Source organism: Xiphophorus couchianus, chromosome 2 (genome assembly GCF_001444195.1).
Source record: "Xiphophorus couchianus chromosome 2, X_couchianus-1.0, whole genome shotgun sequence".
In the NCBI taxonomy this organism is placed as follows: domain Eukaryota; kingdom Metazoa; phylum Chordata; class Actinopteri; order Cyprinodontiformes; family Poeciliidae; genus Xiphophorus; species Xiphophorus couchianus.
The window spans coordinates 5,913,997-5,930,127 of NC_040229.1; the positions used below are offsets into that span (position 1 = coordinate 5,913,997).

A 16,131-nucleotide genomic window follows, 5' to 3' on the forward strand; every position below is an offset into this window, starting at 1 on the left:
TCTGCAGACCAGCGTTTCAAAAACACTTTGAAGGAGAGAAATCAAAGCAAAGACTCAGAAGCTCACAACATGTGTGGAACATCCACTCAGATCCATGAAACGTGTGACAAACATATCCTGCATGGGGACACGCCTCACTCCTGCATGGCTGCTGCTAATGGGCCATTCTCACACTTTTCCTGCTATAAGCTTTATCCAATATGATTTATAAGAATGAAAGAAGACTCATGCAGCATTTGTTGAAATATAAAAGAGAGTCTGTGGGCCTAAACTGAAGGCGACTAGACTCTGTTTTCCCTTTTGTTTCTTGAAGATATTTCACTTCTCAGCCAACTCTCTCCCTCTGCTCTGATCATTATCAGCGTTATACATCATAACCTATCATAAGATCACAAGAGAAAAAGCCTTTTAGGTGAAAAATGAAATGTTTTCAAGTGATAAAAAGTCCAGTTTCCTTTCATTTAGGCATCTGCTTCAACATAGCATGTTAAAATACTGACTTCTATAACAGGTAGCAATTGAACGTTCTCCTGGTTAACAAGATGATTTTCTTTTTGTGCCATTTTAAAATCCATCCTGCACTGCCCTCATCTGGGTTATCTTGGTACTACAACTGCACACAAAAAAGAAACAAACATCCATCTGTTTTCACTCCCGGACAAAATTGATAGAAATAACAATCTGATTTTAATGAAGCAAAGAAAATCAGATGATGCTTTGAATTTTGATTCCTGGTCAGAAATGATGTTACAGTTAGAAAATAAGTTTCCAAAGGAGTCGGTGCCCAGATGGGCCCCCTGACTGCACATCACATCCAAAACCTGCTGCAGACTTTCTGAAGTTTCACCATGTTGTCCTCAACTTTATGGTGCAGAGCCCAGGAGTGTGTGGGAGGCTCGTTCTAAAGGACAAGAATTAGTCATGAGCCCAAATAAATCAATAAATAACTGACCTCAAAAGCAAATTACATGACAGGAAATCAATACGTCTCTGTGTCCAGATGTGGTGAAGACGGCTGGCTGAAGTTCAGAAAGAACATCAGGATGAAGACTCCAATGGCTGTGGAAATAAATATGATGAGTTTGAGTTCTATATTGAGATATTGAGCTATGTATTCAAACACAAAAACAACACATTCACAAATACATTCACAGATATTGACCTTCAGAGGACTATCCTGCTAACCTGGAAAATCTGACTCCCAAAAGATCATATGAAACATTTTAAATCCATATGGATATCAGTTTTTATCCCGTTGTTAATCACCAGATCTATCTGTGAGCCGTTCTTTGGTCACATTTGGCCTTTTTAGATGTAAAATGTTGGGCTGTTTAGCTAAACATTTATCCTCTCACCTGTTCTCTTTGCTCGTATATTTTGTTTTTTGTTAAAACAGCTGCTTTCAGCGGCACATTTGAATGTTAACATTGTTAAAAATCTAAACGAACCGAAAATGTTCACTAAAAAAAAGTTAATTAGGACAATTCAATTAAATGTTGCAAAAAAAACAAAAAAAAACAGATTAGCTGTATCTATCAACATGTACCAATCTCTTTTTGGCTTTATTTATTTATTTTTTTCTGGTTTAAATTTTTTCATTTATTTTTGTATGTTGACTTTCTGTGCTCGGAAAGGTACCTTTTAAATAATTATATTAATCATCATCATCATCATTATTATTATTATTATTGCGGTCATATTTAATGAATTACGTCAGGATGAACCTCGTTTGTCAGATTAAAACATCAATCTTCATATACACAATGTGTTTCACTTCTCAGTAATATTCTCATTTATTAAATGTGTCTGTAAATATTGGCTGCATGTATGTAAAATAAACTTTACAGTGTAGATTCTTAACAGAACCAGACGGAGCGCGTTCTGTCTCCTGTAAACGGTTTCGGTCATTTCCTCTTACATCCGAAAGAAAAGATGAAAACCTTAGTAGTATTTTAGGTTTTCCTCCACAGCACGTGTCTTACGAGATTTAACTTCCGTGTTGGCGTTGCCAAGGTAACAGCGGATGACTACGCCCCTCCCTCCCCCATGCGCTTCGTCAGAGCAGTGACATTCCTCCAGTCTCGGAGCTGCGACATCACCTGTCCGCGGTGAAGAGCCGCACAGCCTCGGTCCAGCTGCTCGTTCGGCGGTGAGACGTTTAATTCCGCTTCTCCTGAGCCAGACTTTGTTCCCGCCGCCCGGGGAAACTTGGACGGGTTTAGGTGAAGTGAGAAACACCTTGGCGTCTGAGAGAAGTTATAAGGAAGTGCGTTTCACACAGTTTAAGTTGATTTGAGAGCGTGAGTGAGGTTGCGTTTGTTAGAGGAAGTTTCTAAATAACAGGGAGGAAGAGTTTGTTTTATCTTATTTAAACAGGTTTTCTTGTTTATTCTGTCTGTTGCTCGTTTCTTTTATGAAAACTTGCGCTCATTTATTGCAGCTTTTCTATGTTAACTACTTCAGTTATAATGTAACTCTTCCTTTCTGCTGCAAAAGTTCGGTCTGATATTGAAAGAGCTGTGTGTTTATTGACTTGGTGATTTCTGTTTTCTAAAATGAATTTCTTTTTCATTTCTCAGATGGATTAATTCCTCCAGGATGAGGCGGGGAAAGTTTCAGGTGAGTTGAGAAAACAAGCAGCTCAGGTGTGTCTGATTAAACACCTGCTTCCATGTCACCCTGACGCAGTTTGAGACAAAAACCTGAACTTATTTTTATGACATTTCATGATCCGGTGGGTGGTTATTGTTCACATGTAGGTCATTCATCACTGCGGCCTTTGCAGGTCGTGTTGTTTGGTGGTTTGGACTAAGAGGTTTCTCAGAGCCTGGTTGTGGTTGGGACTCAGTTTGTGACTGCGGTCCGGACCTTAGCGCTGCTAACTGCTGCAGGTCTAACAGCTGTTGCATGTCGAGACCTAAAACTGATAAAGTCTGCATGCAAAGCACACATTGCTGCTGAATGAAACAGCAGCATGAGGCCAGGGTAAAGTCAGAGGGGAAAAACATTTTCACCTTCACTGATATGCAAACAGAAATCCTGGACATCAACTAGTCAGAAAATATGGATCCTGATGTAAACAGTCCTTGTTTTCCACTCCACCAATTTCAGAAAACTTAACCAGAAATTAAAGTTGCTAACTTTTCTGCTGTGACTGGTAAATATGCTTCATATTTTTTAGTCTTCTGGTCTGACTGGAAATCCAATAAGTTGGTTTTAAGTTTAGGTATCTTAACGCTTAGATTTTCACACTATTCCTCTGATTTTATTTTTTATTACTGATTCAGTGCCATGGTTTAATACATTTATCTAGAGCCTTTTATTATGTTGTCCTTACCTTCTTTTTTAGGTTTGAAAAATTCCCATTTACAGTGAATGCATCATGAACAGAGGAAAAAGTCCTGCATCATTCTGTCCAAACAGTTTAAACTTGGTTCCCTTATATTTCTCGTCTTGCTCACGCTGACTTGTCGTTTCCTCATGAGGCTCGTCATCCTTGCAAAATATTTTGGTTCAACTTCAAAACAAATTGAGAAAAGTCAAATATCTTCAAAAATATGTGAATTGTTTATCTTTTAGTCCAATCTGATGGAATAAATTTACATTGTGGAATATGAAAGATGCTCCAGTGTGAATTGGGATTAGAGTTTGGAAGAACTGGACTTAAATTCCAAATTAACTGAAATTCAGCCAGATTTTTATTTATTTATTTTTTAAATAAATAAAAATCATTTGTCTTATTCCTAAAGCAACTTTTTTGCTGTCAGTTTCTCTACATGTATGTTTTTTTGTCTTCTTGTTCATCATATCTATATTAATATGGATCATCACTCATAAATTAATCAAGAAAACTGAAGTGCAAGTGGGAGGCAATCTTCCAAACCAGTGCTCCCAGTCTGAGTTACATCAGCCAGTCAATAAAGCAAAGGTTTACCTGTCAGAAGTCATCAGTCTCAGTGGGGAACATCGAATACAAAGAGCAAAGGTCACGACAGGTGATTTCCTGCATGCTTTCTGACCGAACACCTGCTGTGGTCAATTAGGCAAAATTGGCAACCAGTCGGCAAATCTCAAAAGTAATAAAAAATTAAAACCATGAGTGAAAGATCTGTTCTAAAGAATCACTTTCTGAAGCTCAGACTGCACAGAGAGGTGTGTGTTAATGTATCTGACCCTGTAGAGTGTGATGTTATCAGATCCATTGGCCATTTGGCACAAATTGGAATTACAAAAATGGAAATTAAAAACACTTTTTTTGATAGATTTTTACACTAGGATGGGATTTGTTTTTATGATTAAAAATTTGTGAATTTCACAGAATGCCAATTTTGTGAAAATTGGTCTCATGACTGCACACAAGAGTCATGAGAAAAATTTAAATTTAATTTAAATGATTGAGAAAAATCAATCATTTGGTGGAAAAGCCAAAGATGACAGACAGGAAGTGGTAGATTGATGGTATGATGCGTTTAGGAAAGTCCTGGAATATCAACAGTTTTATGAACATCAGCAATGAAAACGCAGCTATTGACACATGGTGGGAGTCGGCTAACGCACATTAGCTTCTGCTAAATACCGTGTTGGTATGGCACTGAGCGTTAGCAGAACTAATGTTTGATTAGTGCGTTAGCGTTAGCAGTGTCCGCTGCTGCTTGTTACCATTTGGTGGCTAAATTCACCTGCACACCACACTTTTCAGGTTTTTTTTTTTTTGTTGTTTTTTTTTTCATTTTAAGGATTTTGAAATGCTGTTATTCTTTACTGTAACAGTATGCAGTGTACTATTATAGGTTTTTATTTCTAGGTTTCTGGTTTTGCCTAGCAGTGTTTTTAAAAGTTTGAAGTGTGTGAATGTTTGTGCAGCTCTCTATTTTTGTGATTCAGTAAATTCCTCCTGTTGTATTTACTGGACCAGAGGTTGTAACTAAAGACCCTCCTTCTGTATTCCTCATAGGTTTCATCTACTAATTAAAAAGGTGGTTGCTAAGAGATGACAATCGGTGACATTGCTGAAAGCTTCGGTTCCACAGCAGCTTGAAGCTCCACTTCCTCCATCCCTCTGTCTGCAGCTGGCTCATAGAAAACACTCGCTGACACCATGGCAGCTTTCGCTGCGCCGTGTCCTAACATCCGCGCGGCCCGGACAACGCTCCAAACACGAGGAGGTAGCGACCGGACGAGTGCAGAGGAGGACGACTCGAGTAGGAGCCGGAGTTCAGATGTGGGACAGAACACTATCCTGGAGAAAACTCACGAGTTCTTCCAGATGTGCGACACGGAGAACAAGGGATTCATCACCCGCCGGGACATGCAGGTGAGCCTGCTGGTTGGAGATTACACCCAAATTCTTGTTGCATCTTTATTCTTAAATAAATGGATTAATTTGATTAACTGTAATCAGATAAAACCTGATTGTTTAGAAGTTTAAATAGGACTTTAGGACATAAGAGCAGAAGAGATTTGAAAGGAAATCTGTAGTTAAATGAAACTGGAAAAACTCCTGATTTGTTTAGTGTTGCTGTTTTCATAAAACCTTTTCATCTCTCAGAATAAAGAATCATTTCTGGCTTTGTTGTCCCACCACTGAACAGAATGCAGGGTCGGCCAGAGCGCTCATTACTGATCCCAAACAGGAGCGTGATGTTACTGTGCAGCTCACTCAAAGCAACACAAAAGAGACGGAGACTCTTTGTCACACAGCCTCTCCACCTGCATTATTGTGCAGATTCTCTGGTCCATCAGATCCACATCCAGGCCTTTGATGAGCCACTTCAATGCTCCGTTTCTATGGATCATAAATACTCAGGAGGAGCTTTGATCTTCTGTTTATGGTGATGATCTGGTAATTAGAGGCAATTCTGCTAAATCAGTTCAACCAAACTGTTTAAATGATTTATACTTTATTTGTGAAATGTTTCAAATCATTAAATCTTTCTGTCAAAGATAAGCTGAGTAAACACACAGAGGTGTTTTCAAGTGATTTAAGAGATGAAGGGGAAACGGCCGTCCAGTCTGGCCCTTTGTGAAAAACTAATTACTACCTAAAGCAAATAAGCGGCTGTGGCGCTCCGGGCAGCAACAGCTGAATCATCTGTCTGATAACGGCTGTAAAGTTTTTCACATCTTTGTGGAGGAATTATGATTCAATCTAAAGTGGCTCTACTGGTTTAATTCAGCAACGTGGCCGAGTTTGACTGTTGGTTTAATGTTCTGATTCTGAAACTCTAGTTTCCGGTGGATACCCACCTTTAAAAAGTTGGACTTTTGCTCCATCAGTCTACAGATTTTTTATCTCTTTTTGTAAATCTGAGATGAATTCCCATGAAAGCCATTTTTGCCTGGTCTCTTAGTTTTTTTTAATTTTTCTTATATCATGACCTCTGACCCTAAGTGAGGCACGGAGGCCTGCAGAGTTTTAAGCTGCGTTCCGTTTACCTTATTTACCTTATTCTGTGTAACGGCGTTCCGGTTAACATGGGGAGAATTCCCAGCAGGAAAGTCGTCTGGTCTGGACCAAAGGAAGCGAACGCTGGTTTTAATTTGCTCAGAGTTGCCGGCGCTGCATGTAACGTTGTGTTTAAATGTAAACAGATTTCCACCACAGTTGATCAAAGAAGCGGCCATATTGACACGGTAATTCACCATTATGGAAAAATAATAATAAAATTGTACTTTCTGAATTTAAAGTCTGACTTCAGGGTTTTTTGTTTTGTTCCCTCGACTGGAAATCCAGAGTTTAATTTCCGGCTCCAAATGAATCCACCGCCGGATGTTGTGGACGTTCTGGACGATTTGTTGGAGTAGTTCTGCTGGGTTGGCCTCTAATGGGAACATTCTCCGTGTTTTTTCTCAGCTCTCTGGATATGTGACCTTTTCCACACTGATGTCAGATTTTCTCATGTGTTCCTGAATTTCTTCACATCAGAACATGATGTTCTGCTTGGTGAACATTTATCCTACTTCATGTTGTCAGACAAGTTCTCCTAAATTGTTTTCCTTACTCTGCAGGTCCGACACGATTTAGGTCTTAGTTACATTACACTCCAAAAATATGGTGGGTGAATTTGATTTAACAAGAAGGTTAGTTAGGATAACTTTGTTCTGTCAAATCATCATTTGAAATGTGTTTGTGGGATATTGATGGTTTGATTATCTGAAACATTTAGGATAAAAACTAAAGCAGAGGAATCAGAGGCTTTAACTTGGCTCCATGTAGTTTGTTTGCAGTTGAATCAGTTTGTTGGTTCTGACCAGGATCTCCAGCTGGATGGCTTCACTGCTCTGCTGTTTGATGAAGCGATGTGTCTCCAGCAGATAAGACTCTCCAGAACAGCTGGTTGTTCAAAGCAGATGTTTTCCTTTCTGTGTCCAGCTCTGGGTTTTACAGGCGGCTTCAGTCAACATTAAACCGTGTAAACACTGAAAACCACCAGAGGTGTGGCTCTGTTGGCTCACAGGAGATTCACATTACGTCTTCCTCTCAACCTGATGGTTTAAAATAAGATGCAATGTCAAAGATTTTCCTCTACATAAATGGTTTTTAATTTACAAATGCATTTTATAGCAACAATTTAAAATAATTTGGGAGAGTTTTTGTCTGATTCTCTTCAGCTGCAGCTGGTCTGGTTGGTCATGTTTATCCTGGTTAACATAATCTGGTTTACTGAGATGAGAGGATGAAAATGTGCGTCTTTCTCTTTTACTAATAGTTGCTGCTCCACATAAAACACTCGCATGGCAGTTGTTATAGCTACGGTGACATTAGTGTCCTTGGATTTTGTTAACCTGATGGGTTTTTGTGCTTTCTGACAGAGGCTGAATGGTGAGCTTCCTCTGAGTGCAGACGAGCTGGAGAACGTTTTCGATTCGCTCGATTCTGATGGAAACGGATTCCTCACGCTGGAAGAGTTCTCCTCTGGTTTCAGTAAGTTTCCAAAACTAAATATGACTCCAACCTGCATCTGACCTGCTTGTTTATGAGCTCTATTTTATGTTTTTGTAGGTGCATTTTTGTTTGGCCGTAGGATTTCTGTAGATGACATCATGACTGAGAAGAACCTGAGTAAAAGCGTGCCGGAGGTTCTGTACCAGTCCCGGTGGAAGGAGGGTCCAGGCGCGGCTGAGGATGACGAGGAAAAGCACTTTGTGATGCTCATGGAGAGCCTGGGCGCCGGAAGCCTCCTGGAACAGTGAGTTCAGGTTCAGGTCTGAATGTCTCCGCTACGTTTCACAAACTCGGCCGAGGATTTTAGTGAAGAGGACCGGAAGTTTCCGCTCAGCGTTTCCTGTGCTGCCTGTCAGACGTTGGTCCTAAAGAGTAGGAGACCTGCAGAGAATGAATAAGAAGCTTTAAAAAACTTCATCTAAATTTAATTGTTTTAAAACTTGTAAAACATTTTTTCATGGCTTTTTTTTTTCATCTATGTCCAACTAAAAGATTGAATCTTATGTAAGATGTAGTTCATCTCTTAAGATCTGGATGCTGCATTTAAGGAACTTACTGACTCTGCAGCATGATGGGAGCAGGGTCGACATTTTTGATCATTTCAGTTTGTGCAGCACAGGCTGATCTTCATTTGGTTGGACGTTAAATGAAGGTTGGTGGATTTTTGTGACATTCCTATTAAAATTGCCCAGATGCCCGTTGTTACTCCGTTCAGAGAATCCCACAAAAAACATTTTAAATTAAAGTATTTTAAATTTGAATCAAGTCATAGACCAAAGTTTTCTGCTTAGTGTTATTGGATGCAACCAAACTGGAATTTCTCACAATTTAGTGTATTTTACCTTTTTTTAAATTTTAGTTTGACTTTCATGTTTTTGTCTTTCAATAAGTTTATTTACTGCAACAATGAAATGCATTTTTTTCAAACATTTGAATAGATCTTCAATCCATTTCTGGTTCACCCATTTTCTTTTTTCCCTTTTCAAGAAAACAAAAATTAAGAATCCAATGGGGTTTTTTAAAACTAATTTCCAAGACAATTACAAAACTAAAATCTTTTTTTTCCCCTCTTCATTTTAATGATGGATGTTTTCATTTAGTTTTTCAGAAACAGCCAAAGCCTTGTCCTGTTCATCTTCCTTTAGAGGGAGTCTGAAGCTGATTCATGGCCTAGTCAAAGTACAGACTTGAGTTTGACTAAAAATCAGTGGAGTAAAAACGTCTGAACTCTGTTGTCAGCCCTGCAGAGGTGCGCAGCCTGTGGGCCCAGCTGCGCCGCGATGAGCCTCAACTTCTGTCAAACTTTGAGCATTTCCTGGCCAGAGTGACGGCGCAGATCAGAGACGCCAACCAGGAGAAGAGAGACATGGAAAGTGCCCTCAAAAGGTCTGAGACGCCATCAGCCTCTTTGAAAAGTCATGGTTTCTGTCACCTGTTTAAACCCCCCCCCCCACAAATTTTACTTTAACTGCAAGCTCATTTCCTTTTATTGCATATTAATGATTTTTATTTGTTTAGGAAAACAGCAACACATGATGATGAGGTCCAGCACCTGTATGAAGAAATGGAGCAGCAGATAAAAAATGAAAAAGAGAAAATACTACTGCAGGTAAAAACTGGACAATTATTTTCCAGAACTTTTTGTATTTGGTCAAAGTTTTAGTATTTCCATTAAATTTCTTTCTAAAAACTGTGCTGTAGGACTACGATCGATATCTGTCCCGAAGTAAAGACCTGGAGCTGCAGCTGTCCAGCAAGGAGAAGGACCTGGAGCAGCTCTTCCAGAAACAGAGACGGGTCGGTGGAAACATTCAGACTCCAGATCAAAACCTTTTATTCATAAGAGAAAAGCAAACAAACCATAAACTGTCTGAGCAGGAAGAATCAGACGCTGGATAACTGATAACATGAAGCCAATAAAACATAATGATGACGTTCAGCATCTCTTCATCAACACTGTTGATTGCATGGTTGCATCTGAGCCTATCAACATGAATACATTTTATTCTCCAGTTTTTATTAAAACTATATTTACTGGAGCTAAATTCCTAAAACGGCTGCTTTAATTCACATTTCAATAGTTTCATCAACGCAAAACAGAAATTCTGACTGAAAAGGAATAAATTGAGTCTCTGCATGCAATAATGTTTTGCATTGAAAGGTGAAAAGTGCTAAGAGAAGAGCAAATGCATATTAAAAATATCTTTAATTTTAAAAGTTTAACCATTTTTCTTGAACAATTTCTATCCAGTTGGAGTGTCAGTGTCAGGAACTTCACAGTGAACAACATGAGACCAAAGTGGAAAACGTGAAGCTGAAGCAGACGAACGACGACTTGGCCCGAGAGCTGGAGCTGGTGAGCCAGGAGCTGACGCTGGCGCAGGAGCAGCTGGGTCTGTTGCAGGAGCAGTCGGCACGACTTCACGAGGAGAAGGAGATGTGAGCAAACATTCAGATCAGTCAGAATAACGTCTGGCTGCTTTTAACATTATTTGCTGTCTCTGGTAGAACCTTGTTTCTTTTTATGTTGTTTTCTCTACTCTGGCTCATATTTGAATTTGAAGGAAAACTACTGAACAAACGGACTATTTTTGAACAGGGAGATCTACAGACTGAGTGAAGGACTGCAGCGAGAGAGAGCGAGTCTTCACAAACAGCTGGACCTTTTGAGGTTTGACTCCATTTTTGACTGTTTCAGATCGAATGCATGTTGACATTTCAGAACTAGTGGTGGGACTCGGTTTAAAATTTTTAATCAAGTTAATTGCAGTGTCTGTAATTATATTTTATGATAAAATAAGTAACAATTTCAATTTAAAAGCCCTTTTTGCAGCTAAATTGTTAAATAGAAATATGAACTCAACAACAAATATATGTATAGTTCTTTATCAGATATTCAGATTCTTCCACCATCAGATTGGAGAAAAGTGCATTTAATTTCAATATTAACTGATATTTTCCAACATATCAAACATTCAGTGGTGACCCAGCTTAACTGATCGTTGTGTCCTACAGTTTCAGATGTGCAGAAAATCAATCATGTGATTTTATCTTCTGCAGCAGGAAGACATAAAAGAAACATTGAAATGAAGAGATGAAATGCTCTTTCTGCTTCCTGCATGTAAAATCAAGAGCTTTATTTACTCTGCTTTGCAGTCACAACATGTGATTGGTCAGGAGACATGAGTAGGCACCTGAATAAGCCCAGATTGTAGGTGATGTTTGAGGTGATCAGTAATGCAAAAGGTGGCGACCCATTTCTACCTTTAAGCATTAACCCCTAAAACAGCCGTTAGTTTTCATCTGTCTTTTTATTTCAGAGAAATGAACAAACATTTGCGGGATGAAAGAGACATGTCCTTTCAGGTGTGTTGTGTTCAGAGATTTTCTGCATTCATTTTCTGTTTTTCAAATCTTTTTTTCCAGAATCGTGTATTAAAAATTGAAAAACAAATCTCACTTTGCAGAAACCAAAAGGAACCAAGAAAAGCTTGAAGCACCGGTCTTTTATTGATGGAGTGAAGCAAGCAAACACAGATGTGTTTAAAAGGTAAACCACACAGAAGTGAAGCTAACGCTCTGGGTTAGCAGCTGCAGCTTCATGTTTGGTGTTTCTGCAGTGAGGATGAGGAGGAGCCGACCTCCACCGCCCTGAGGCAGAACCTTAACGGCTTCTACCAGCCGTCCTTCCCAGCTGAAGCAAGGAGTCGTTTCCAGAGGATTATCTCCATAGAAGAAGACCACCTCCCCTATTTATTGAACAACAGCCTGGCTCAGACCGCACTGCAGAACTGTGCTGAAGTGGAGACTCAGTTGGATGATGAAGACGGAGTGGATGTGATGAGCGAACCTCGCCGCAGGTCATTGCCGATCCCTGAGCAGCAGTCTGAGGAACGGCAGGTCCCGTCATCTCCAAGAGGTCAGCCGGTTGGCAAGGAAACCACCATCAATGTAAGCGTCGCCTCATGTAGCTAAGCTGGATTAAACTAAACCAGCAGGTTTACTGGGCCCAACGTTTCCTTTAATGGTTCCCAGGAGGAAAGCGTTCCTTCGGCTCCTGATCGCCTCTTCAAGGTCGTCCTGGTGGGAAACTCCAGCGTGGGAAAAACTTCGCTCCTCCAGAGATTCTGTGATGATCGCTTCCACCCGGGAACCTGCGCCACTGTCGGTACGCAGTGTAAACATTTTTCACTTCCTGTCAGTCAATGAAAACTAAAACAGGAAAGTCATGTGTTTGGCTGCACTGGTTTGGTTATGACTCAATGAGAACCTGGCCACACCCCTCAGTTTCTCTTGACTCCGCCCTCTTTGGTATTGGTGGAGTTATGATTTCACATGAGGGTTATGCTTTAAATTTCTGATGTCATTCTGTTTTATGAAATTAGATGTTAGACTAAAAATGTGGTTTTCAGTAAATTGATTGAAATTCTCAGGTTCTGCTTCAGTTTTTCTTTCCTTTTTCCCTCATTAATTGTTAAATGTAATGGCCACCATTCAACAAATACATTTGTCACCTTTGGTTCAGTTTGGACACAGCAGTGGCTCATCTGTTGCCTTGGGAGCCGTTTTTAATATTTCAGTGAATCACAAAATGGTCACTGAAATAAGGAAGATGAACATTAAAATGAATTCCATCACTTTTTAACTTGTGTTTGTGTGTCACATTCTACAGGCATAGACTACAGTGTGAAGACAATAACTGTGGACAACAGCCAGGTGGCGCTGCAGTTGTGGGATACAGCAGGACAGGAAAGGTGAGCTTCATTATGAAAGTGTGGAAATTTAGAGAAGTTCTGATCTCTTGGATGAAAGTTCTCAGCTTTCTTCAGGTTTTTATGCAGCTTAAAGCACCGTGACGATGGGAGGAAGTGACCAAAAGTCCACTTATAGTCCACTTCCTGTTCCTCCTGCAGGTACCGCAGCATCACCAAGCAGTTCTTTCGCAAAGCTGATGGTGTGATTGTGATGTATGATGTAACCACTGAGCAGAGTTTCACTGCAGTCAGACAGTGGCTGACGAGCGTCAAGGTAACGAATCCACAGAGTAAAAGTCTGTTTTCCTGAGAAATGACTCTAATATGAACCAGTCCTGTAAAACCAGCTACTTGTCCTAATCTCATTACATCTACTGCTTTTCAGGAGGGCACCGGTGGGGAAATACCCATCATGCTCTTAGGAAACAAAATGGACAAAGAGGCAGAGAGGGAAGTTCAGAAGGAAGTGGGCGAAAGGCTCGCCAAGGTCTTAATTTTAAATAATTACTAAAGTATTATATTTTTATCTGGGGTCAGAATCAGGGTTATACTTGGAAATGCATTTTATTTGCTCTACTGCCTTTTATTTAATCCTATTTTCATGTTTGGTTGAAGGACTGCCAGATGACCTTCTTTGAATGCAGTGCATGTTCTGGAGCCAATGTGGCCGAGTCCATGGTGCATTTAGCCAGGTGAGCAGTTCATGCAAAAACAAAACATGCTCTGAAATAAGTGTACCACCTCTGGATGCTTTCATGTTTTTGTAAAAGCTTTGTTTTGACAATTTGATTATAAAGTATTTAACTTTTTTTTTTATGAGTAAATTCTGATTTGTAATTACTGGTTTTATTTCTAATATTACAATCGGGCTCTAAAACTCAAATTATTTCACTTTCAGAAAACTTTATGTAATAAAAAAATATCATCTTAAACCATTGGAGTCAGAGTAGATGTGAAAACGCGGCGGTGATGTAATCGCAGGTAAAAACCGTCTGTGCCTGTTGGAACTGATCATCTTTTATTTTAGAATCCTGAAGGAACAAGAAGACCAGCAGAAGGAGAAAACGGTCCAGCTGATCAGCAGCCCCTCAAAAAGGAGATCCTGCTGCTAAAACAGAAAACACTCAACACAACGTAGCACTACCCTTTAATCAACTTATTAAATGTCCTAGTTAAATCACACGGGCCACTGAGAACACAGTAAATTCAGGTTAGATAAAATAAGTACCATTATGATGTTGTGGGTTAAATGTACAACTAGCTGAAATATTTAGTACATTTGTTTTAGTTGTATATTCACCCTAACTTGAATAGTACAATTATCTGTTCTACATATTTATTTCACTTATGAAGAGCATATTGTTATATAGATATAGATCCATCATGAGATGTACTAAATGTGTTTCACTTCCTCTATATCATGTTTAACATGACGCATAATAGCAAAGCACCATCATTTAAGTAACTTTGCATGAAACTTTATACCTTTAAAACTTTGGTTAGTCGAGTTTTAACTGATCTAAGTTCAATTCAGTTTATTCATTTCTGGTTATGTGAAGTTTCTTCATATAATGTTTAAAAAGAGCATCAGTGTACAAAAGTACTTTAATTGCACATGTTTTTGTTCCAAGTTTAACATATTTAATGTCTCCTTTACTAATTGTTAGGTAGCAATTTATTTTTGATCAAAAATTACAGTTTAGAATATTTTTTTTGTTGTAACCTTTAAGAACAGATTGGATTAATTCTAGATGCCAAGTGTTTTATGAAAATGTTCTGTAATTTTTTATGTTTAAAATCTAGTCTTGCCTTTATTTTTGTCACTAATGTTTCACTACTTCAGGAGTCTCGTTAATTTAATGTACATATTTAAATGTTAATAAAGATGTTTGTGAAATTCATCAGTGGACTGTGGCTCACTAAATCATAAAACATAAACTAGATTTACAGCATTACAAAGCGAATAAGTTTATTCCAGCTTCAGGTCACATGACAAAATATAAAAAATAAATGGCAGAAGTTCAGTTGGCATACCAGGTTATTGGTATAACCCTAAAAACAGCAAATTAGGACTCAAACTGCTTTTCTTTTCATGCCAGTACTCCTATATGATTCACTTAATATAGTTCACCATAATCCTTCTCTTCCATTTGGCATGTTAACCTTTTTAAAATATAAACCACTTTTTAAAAGCTATAATTTGTCAAATTGTTTAATTTCTGTAGCAGAGCCTGGATAATACAGGGAGGCTTCTGTTTCCCATCACATGGCGAGAAAACACCTGGAAAACTTATTCCAGGCTCCTGCTTCCTCAATGTGATGGCGCCCTGGGTGAAGGGCCACGTAACCCATAAAAAACCCGTCACTGCTGACATCTGGTTGACCAAGCAACAACTTTTCCTTTTCAGATGATTTAGATCAACCGATTTATTAAATAAAAAAGCTTGTTGAAATCTTGGCAATGACATTAAGAGCAGAAGTGAAATGGATCCACTGCTGAACCGGAAATGCAGATTAGGATTTGTGAAATACTACAAATGTTTTTTTTTTTGTTGCATCGCCTCAAAAGTCTTTTCAGCAAATGTTTTTATCTGAGTTGCTAAGATAGTAAAATCTTGTTCTTATTCAGGATAATTTAGACTAAAGTTTTAAAGAAATATTGGTTGTTTTAACTGAAGCTAATTCTAAACAAGGAAATAAAAAAATCAAAGTTTAAGGTTTGGATTAATGTGTCAAGGCATTTACACCAGGAAAAATGAGTACCGAGTATGTTTTTTCTCAGTTTTATTTCTAATGCGGTTACTAACATGGAATATGAACCAGATGTTTGTAGCAACACCTGTAATCCACACATACACTGAAGTCAAGACAAATTAGTCTGAGTTATAAAGTTGAAGTGGCAAAAAGGCCTGAAAAGCAAGAAATCAGTTTTTAGAAAGCAATCTTTTTTAGTTCATGGGAAAATCACTCTATGAAAGTATTGCACAAGAAGTAATTAATGATGGGTGAATGACTTTAGTTTCCTCATAACATTTCTAACCTTATAGTTGCAAAATGTTGACATAGTGCTCCTCCTACGACTTCTGACAGGGTTAACCAAAAACCAGAGACTGGTGGAGGCCTGATATAGCATTCACCATGAAAACAATAAGTAGTGCATTCAACCGCAATGTCCTTAATGCAGACTTTCAGTATAAAACACCACTGCCAAAGAAACGGCAAGTTTAAGCACCTTTAAAATTTAAAAAGTTAGTGGAGAGAACACAGCGTGGTTAGAAAAGGTCCAAACCGAGCTCTGTCCTTGAACACACCATGTTTGAAAGAGAGGTGGTTTTGAGCATCAACTGAAAAAAATAACTGTGAAGTCTGGAGGTGGCAGTATCATGGTGTGGGACAGATTGTCAACACATGGATGTGGTAAAAGAAGGGATT

The 16,131-nt window shown here is 38.8% G+C and overlaps 1 protein-coding gene and 1 long non-coding RNA gene across 8 annotated transcripts; one reads left to right on the top strand and one right to left on the bottom strand.

Moving 5' to 3' along the window:
• Positions 1-670: 670 nt before the first annotated feature.
• On the bottom strand, positions 671-2,013 carry LOC114133395 (uncharacterized). Its single transcript, XR_003593175.1, has 3 exons — positions 1,941-2,013; positions 987-1,059; positions 671-901 (listed from the first exon to the last, which is right to left on the bottom strand). It is a non-coding gene; the product is annotated as an uncharacterized LOC114133395 (long non-coding RNA).
• Positions 2,014-2,033: 20 nt separating this feature from the next.
• On the top strand, positions 2,034-14,600 carry cracr2aa (calcium release activated channel regulator 2Aa). 7 transcript variants are annotated; one of them, XM_027999213.1, is made up of 20 exons: positions 2,034-2,149; positions 2,580-2,619; positions 4,955-4,976; positions 5,070-5,314; positions 7,813-7,924; positions 8,003-8,189; positions 9,185-9,331; positions 9,464-9,554; positions 9,647-9,742; positions 10,197-10,384; positions 10,545-10,616; positions 11,266-11,311; positions 11,413-11,495; positions 11,566-11,896; positions 11,981-12,113; positions 12,618-12,699; positions 12,859-12,973; positions 13,085-13,186; positions 13,315-13,391; positions 13,727-14,600. In XM_027999213.1, exons 4-20 carry the CDS (start codon positions 5,099-5,101, stop codon positions 13,809-13,811), a joined length of 2,163 nt encoding a protein of 720 aa, XP_027855014.1. In that variant the 5' UTR covers positions 2,034-2,149; positions 2,580-2,619; positions 4,955-4,976; positions 5,070-5,098; the 3' UTR covers positions 13,812-14,600. The 7 variants fall into 7 exon arrangements, with proteins under 7 accessions (XP_027855014.1, XP_027854992.1, XP_027855031.1 ...); XM_027999221.1 differs by lacking the exon at positions 2,034-2,149 and adding an exon at positions 2,182-2,266; XM_027999191.1 differs by having other exon boundaries at positions 4,955-5,314.
• The last annotated feature ends 1,531 nt before the right edge of the window (positions 14,601-16,131 follow it).